At 33.1% G+C, this 7,500-nt stretch overlaps 1 protein-coding gene across 1 annotated transcript in view; it reads right to left on the bottom strand.

Moving 5' to 3' along the window:
- The window catches only part of LOC106867248 (coiled-coil domain-containing protein 39), a 798,380-nt gene that overhangs the window by 606,251 nt on the left and 184,629 nt on the right, over nt 1-7,500 (bottom strand). Inside the window, exon 6 of the mRNA XM_089366422.1 lies at nt 1-127. This exon is cut by the window's left edge and continues 2 nt beyond it. Coding sequence (XP_089222548.1) covers nt 1-127 — 127 coding nt within the window. The remainder of the gene's footprint in view (nt 128-7,500) is intronic.

Below are 7,500 nucleotides of genomic sequence, written 5' to 3'. Positions count from 1 at the left end.
TATTCAAAGACTCCATATCATCATCTCTTTTCTTCATCAAATTCAGAGTTCTTTCCCATCTTTCTATCAACTCATGCCTTTCTAAATGGCTTCGCCGAAATTCCTCGGCAGTTTTATCCAAAGCAATCTGTACAAATATATGACAATATGAGAAACAATGATAAAACATGATACTATAACACATTTCTATTTCATTTGTATGTGCAAGAACTGTATCTAAACACATCTTTTAAAAATGTAAACAATAGTGTATCCATATATATATATATATATATATATATATATATATTTATATATATATATTTATATATATATATTTATATATATATATTTATATATATATATTTACACACACACATGTATATGTAAACAAGATCAGAGATTCAAAGAATATAACAGAGCTCACATTAAGCTCTCTGGCTGGAGTCTGGCTAACAAGATGCTAAGGTTAGGATGAAACCTTATCATCATCATTCTGAAAATCCAGGAATTACAATGGTTGAGGGTCAAGTATAGAAACTGATCAGCCTTAAACAAAGGAAATAAACATCTATTCTCTCACGTTACTTCTCTTATCTGTTTGATTTATACATGTAAGGGAAAAATGCTAACTGAGACCATTATCTGCCATTTCATTGTCAAAATTAATGTTCTCTACATGAAATTATTTGGGTTATTCTTCTGGAGAATATTAAATTGCTTTTATATAGAACTTGATATAAAAACCGAATGGTGTGTGTGTTTATAAGTGTTTGTATGCTTGCATGTATGTGTTTATCTGTGTTGGTTTGTTTACATTCTTATGAATTAGTGATTTGGCAAAAGGTGACCAACTGCATCAAAACCAGAATTGAAACTACGTTCTGGGGCAGATTCGACCTCGGTGGAATTTGAACTCAGAATGTAAAGACAGACGAAATACCGCTAAGCATTTTTGCCTGGCATGCTAACGTTTCTGCCAACTCACTGCCCTAAGAACTGCAATAATGATGGAAGAAGTGTGTGGATTGCAAGGAGGAATGCGTTGGAGAATAAACCCCATTTGGTTAGATTCTACGAGAATATCTGAGTCAGCTTATGAACTTTTCAGCCCATCCTCATAAATAAAGTTAATTTCTGAAAATGCAAATTAAAAACTTTCAATGAAACATCATTGAAATGGAGAAACAAAACACATACCTAAAAAGAAAATAAAAAGGAAAGAAAATAATTGAAGAAGGAATGAAATCTTGCTAAATGAAATATTATTATGTGAATAAATTGAAATGTGAATAATTAAGCTAAAACAAAGAATAAATAACAGGAAACACAAGAGGGAGAGTGAGAACAGAGAGAAAGAGGAAAAAGATAGAGTGGGGGGAGGTTGAGGAGAGGGGAGAGAGAGAGGGAAGATAAAAGTGTGTGTGTGTGATGGAGAGAGATAAAGAGAGGGAGAGAGAGAAAGGGGAAAGAATTTCACTTGACTACAATGTCAACATGTTTGGAGATATCGTTCAGCTGTTGTCTTTTAACTTGTTTCAGTCAATTGACTGCGGCCATGCTGGGGCACTATTTTGAAGTGTTTAGTGGCAAAGATCGACTCCAGGACTTGTTTTATCAATCTCTTTTGCTAAATTACGGGGATGGAAACAAACCAACGCCAGTCATCAAGTGGTGGTGAAAAAAACAAACACACACAAACACACACACACACACACACACACACACACACACACACACACACACACCCCTATCAACAATGCATAATGCCTGTCTCCCATACTAACATGTTTTGCATGGTTCAACAGGAGCTGAGGAGCCAGAGGACAGCCAGGAAACAGTCCTGAGCAAGGTGAATGGGTGGGTAGGTTTGTGATTGTTTGAAAGGAGAGTGGAAAAAAGGAAAGAGACAGGGACAGAGGTGAATGCAGTGAAGTGTGAACAGGAGTGGGAGTGTGATCAAGGGTGAGGGAGAGAGGATGGAGGAAATGGGTTTAGGAAAGGAAGGTGATGGCTGACAGCACACATGAAGGGGTATGTGGGTGGTGTGCAAGAGATGCAGAGTGCCAGGGTCAGAGGTGGGTTGTAGGGAAGAGACACCTCAGGGACAGCCTGGGTCAGGGGAATTGATGCTTGCAGGGCCTCATTTGTGCAACTTCTCAGCAAGCTGCAAATAATCTTAGTCTTTTGTCATCTCGTCTGTGAGACTCAGCAACTAGGGGTTATTTTTCACTCCTTCATCTCACACCTTCTTCTCGAGTCTGCTTCTTCGACAGGTTCCATTCACATTGGCACTTCTTTATGTAACTGTCCCCATTTGCACACATCATAATATGACCAGTGTGAGTTTGTCTTTCACAATGATGTTACTCTCATACAGCAGAACAGGCCCCTTTCATCCCTTTCTAACCTTTGCCTTTCCTCTGCATTCATGGCCCTCATTTCACAACTATTTTGTAAAAGGTAATATAAGTATGTTATGTTGGGAAATTTTAATATTAACATAATACTTTTAACATAATAATATTGATATAGTCTCAAGTACAAGTGTTTATGTAACTGGAACAGATTTAGTCTCATGTGTGGTTGGAATCCAAAAATTTTAAGCAATTGCAACATATATATCCAATATTTTCAAAATGTTTTAACTAACGAAGGTTTCAAAATAGATGAATTCCCTGTTATATACTACACAAAACTTAAGTGTATGTATGGAATGATTTAAAAACATCACTGCTATGGTTTGACTTCACAAGTCATTGGTTGACCAGATAAAGACACTGGCCCAAAGTGCCACACAGTGGGACTGAACTCAAACCAAGTAGTTTCAAAACAAGCTTCTTAACCATGCAGCCATACCAGTACCTGTAAGAACTCTTATGAATCTAATCACCTCCACAATGACATTTGTGAAAGGTTGATTTCATGCCAAACTCTAGTCAATTTTTCAAGTATAGAAAGCAACAATTTGCTATTCAAATCTCTGTGTGTGTGTGTGTGTGTGTGTGTGAGTGCACGCTTGTGTTGTGTTGTGTGTGTGTGTTTGTAACTGTTTCTATTCCTTTATATATCATATACAATATTGTAGGAAAATTAATAATAGTCATTTTCAAAAAAAGTTTTCTTTATTAATTCTTTTGTGGTTAGATTTTTAATGAAACAGACTGTCAACGTGTTTCAATAAATTTCAAAAATCAAAATCAAAAATAAATTTCAAGGAATTAGTAATTCAACTTTGCATTATTAATGCTTTGTGTTATATATTCAGATTCTCTATATCCTGAGTTCACATCCTGCTGAGGTCAACAAAGCTTTTTATCCTTCCAAATAAAATACCAGTGAAGTGCACAGGATAATCATATCAATTAACCCCTTCTCCCACCTTGAAATTGCTGGCTTTGTGCCTAAATCAGAAACTATTATTTATTTGTTATGATGTTTATCTTTTACCATTTACTTGTTTCAGCTCAAGAGCTGTGGCAATGCTGGGGCACTGCCACTAACTGTGCTACATCTTCACTACTTGAAACCTTTTTTGACCTGTGGCATTTGATGATTGGCAGAGTTTAAAGTTGCTGTCCTCATCAACGTGTCCACAGGTCCAAAGTTTAAACAATTTCAACAGTAGCACATTGTCAGAACTTGATAAAATGCCTTGTGGTGCTTATTAAATCCATTTAACTTTACTGTCTGGGTTCAAGTTTTGTGGGGTTATGAATTCTATACCCTTTGTCCATTGGAAACTTAATGCTAAGATATTTATGTTGTTATTTAACCCAGATCCATTCTGGCCAAGCATATTTGTCAGCAAAGATATGCCAATCAAAATCATCTCATATTTTGCCTATGTCTGAGGGAATCCAGAATTACATTATCAAACCAACTTCTTTTTAAGATGATAGGATGTGAATTGAGGGAAATTGGTTACTATTTTTATGATGAATGACACATAGCACTTTTTGAAATGGAGTGGACAGGATTTGAACTTGGAGCATTAAGGGTTGTAATTAAATAGCATAATGTAATTGTTTTAATGCTCTGCTGATTATGCAAATAACTTCTCTAATTATATTTCAATACCTGGTTAAGTTCATTTCTTAACTATGTAGAAGAAAAAAACTTTCAATATTTTAAAGGTAATTATCAAAATGGTAGTATTTAGTAAGGATCTCTGATCTTATATTTAGATAATTTACTTAATTGTTGATGTTTTTCAGGATGAGATTATTTAAATGTTTATATATTCAATGCATTGTGTTCCTTACATAATTGTTTTCTTAGAAAGTATGCAAGAGTTTTAAATTTTGGCCAACACACTAATTCTTCAAGAAATATTACTGGCAGTTCATGATTTGGGCTTTTAAAAATCATATTCTGATTCTGTTCCCCAAATATTTATCACCCTACATCACTCAGACCTGCTAGACTGTAAATTATTATTATTATTATTATTATTATTATTGCAAATACATAGATACCATTATCAAAAGTAGATCAAGATGGCAAGCAGAAATTATTGAATTCACATTCAGAATAGATTAATCCATTATTTAGTAAATTATAGCTATAAATTCTTCGGAGTTTTCCAGTTTGGAAACTTGTAAACTTCAAGAAATTGATGGTGAAAAATGCAACTTATTTATGAGAGGAAAGTATGAAAAATATTCTTATCTTTTGTGTAATTAATTGTGTTTCTGATGGGTAATGGGAGATAAGAATGATTTCTAATTGTAAATAGTGAGAAAGTGTCTTGTTTGTGGGTAAGTCATCAATTTGTTCCAAAATATCAAAGACAAGTGTCAAGATAAGAAACTTAGAGTTACACAGAAATAGATTGGAAGAATAGAATACAAGGAATGTTTCTAAAACAAACATACACTTAAAATACCACAGATGATCCGAAATACTAACATCATCATCATTTAATGTCTGCTTTCCAATGAGACTCCTTTCTACCATAGGCACAAGGCCTGAAATTTTGTGGTGGGTGGAGGGGCATATTTGATTACAGCCATTCCACTAAGTTAAAGGTGACCTTGGTGGAATTTGAACTCTGAACATAATGTGTCAGAATTAGGAATAATAATGATGATGATGATACACACTTGCATATATACATGCATGTATATATATATATATATATATATATATATATGCATGTGTGTATATGTGTAATATGTGCATGTAAGTGTATATGTATATATATATATATATATATATATATATATATATATATATATATATATATATATACACACACATACACACAGAAGAAACATATGCAGATAACCAGATACATCCGTAGATAGACACATATCATCGTTATATATATGTTATACATTCGTATTTGTTTTACATCTCAGGTATAAAACACAAATTTATGTATCAAACATCAAAATCACACATGCACTGTGTGTGTGTGTGTGTGTGTGTGTGTGTGTGTGTGTGTGTGTGTGTGTCGGTGTGTGCGCGCGCACGTGTAAGTCATTTTGTCTTTTTTCTTTGTTTACATGTATAGAACAGATCTGCTCCACTTGTCATCCTGCTTCATAAGGTTCAACTTCCCAATATTAACTTTAACTACATCTTCCCGTGACATCTTTGATATTTCTCAACCACTGCCAGCTATGACTCACAGTATTTTTGCATTTCATCCAGCTGTTATCATCGATAAACATTGCAAACCCATAAAGTGAAATCTTCTTTCAGGCACCATACATCTGATTGCTTGTTATCCCCAGTTTCTCTCCTAATTCTCTTAATATGCTACACCTTTCATGCACTCTAATATTATACATACATTCGGTGAAACATGCTTCCTTCATTTCTGAAACATTTCTACATACCGTTCCTTTCAACAGTCAGGTTTCATTGCCATGCAGCATTGTGTTTTATTCACAAGCATCACACAATCTACACTTCCATCAAAAAGAGAAATCGTTTATGACCAACAGAGTTAATAATGCCATGGACATTTTCCCATCCTGTTCTTTGTCTCTGACAACAATCCTTTCAGAGCATTCCAAATTATTGCCCAGTAGTTTTATTTAACATCAAACGCTATCATCTTTAATGGATTCTTCCACAGAATTGAAATAGAATCTACTTCACACGTACCCTTAAAAGTTAACTAATCTTCTGTTTCAGCCAAATACAAGGATTTATCCTATTACATATCTTGTGCACCCATAGCTTACATTTCATACACCACCGAGAAGACTTCCTACTAATTCCTCTTCTATTTATCAAACCTGACCATTTCCCAGAGTAAAGTAAATTACTTAGTTCTGACATATTCTTAGTTAAAATAAAAGCCTACATCAATATTACTAGTTTAGATAATATAGTTATATAATATAGCATATAACTAGTTATACTAATAATATAGATATGGTATATAATATTGTGTATTAGTTTCATTATATTGTTAGTTATAGCAATAGACTTATAGTATTACATTATTCCAGTAAATAAATAGTTATAATATTATACTATATGATATAGTATACAATATAGTATATTACCTCTAGTATTATATTAGCTATAGTAATATAATAAAAGTGTAGTAAATTGTTCCAGTATATTACTAGTTATAGTAAAAAACGTATAGTAATATCGTATTGTATATTAGTGCCACTTTTAGTTGCTTTCATATTGTCAAACGTCTTTTAAATTTTTAAATAAATTTCCATATGTGCACACACACACACACACACATTCACACACACAAGTATTCTACATGTTGCTATAGACACAGAAATGTTAAATTATCACAGACATACCAAGTTCATATGCATAGACGTTGAATATTTAACATTGATATTTAGGATAGAGATGACACATAGACAACACATTGGATGTAGTTGTGACTCCCGCATTTTATAATCACATACACATGCTATATCTATCCATCTCTTTACCTGTGTATCTCTCTCTCTCTCTCTCTCTCTCTCTCTCTCTCTCTATATATATATATATATATATATATATATATATATATATATAGAATTTCACTGGAAAAAGGTACATAAGATTGCCAAGAAATTATCTCTGTCATTGCAGATCGGTGGCTATCGGACGCTGACGAAGGGAAATAACCCTGAAACACGGGTCCGTTCGTGCTACAGATCACGATGAGAGGGATGACTTCCCTTGGCAAAACAAACAGGACACAGAAGTGTGTCGATAAGCCAGCTGGAGGAGATGTCCTCCTGGGGCTAAAAGCAACAGTAACATCCACCCCTAGGGGTCAGCCACATTTAAGTGGCAATATACTTCACTTTATCGTGCAGTTACTGTTAATACCTAATTTAGAGAATTAACATTGCTTATATATATATATATATATATATATATATATATATATATATATATATATATGTATTTATATATATATATATATATATATATATATATATGTATTTATATATATGTATTTATATATATATATATATATATATATATATATATATATATATATATATATATAAATATATATATATATATATATATATTTATATA

Source organism: Octopus bimaculoides, chromosome 19 (genome assembly GCF_046866305.1).
Source record: "Octopus bimaculoides isolate indiv1 chromosome 19, ASM4686630v1, whole genome shotgun sequence".
NCBI classification, from domain to species: domain Eukaryota; kingdom Metazoa; phylum Mollusca; class Cephalopoda; order Octopoda; family Octopodidae; genus Octopus; species Octopus bimaculoides.
The sequence above is the reverse complement of the archived record's forward strand: the minus strand, read 5'-3'. Positions and strand labels throughout refer to the sequence as shown.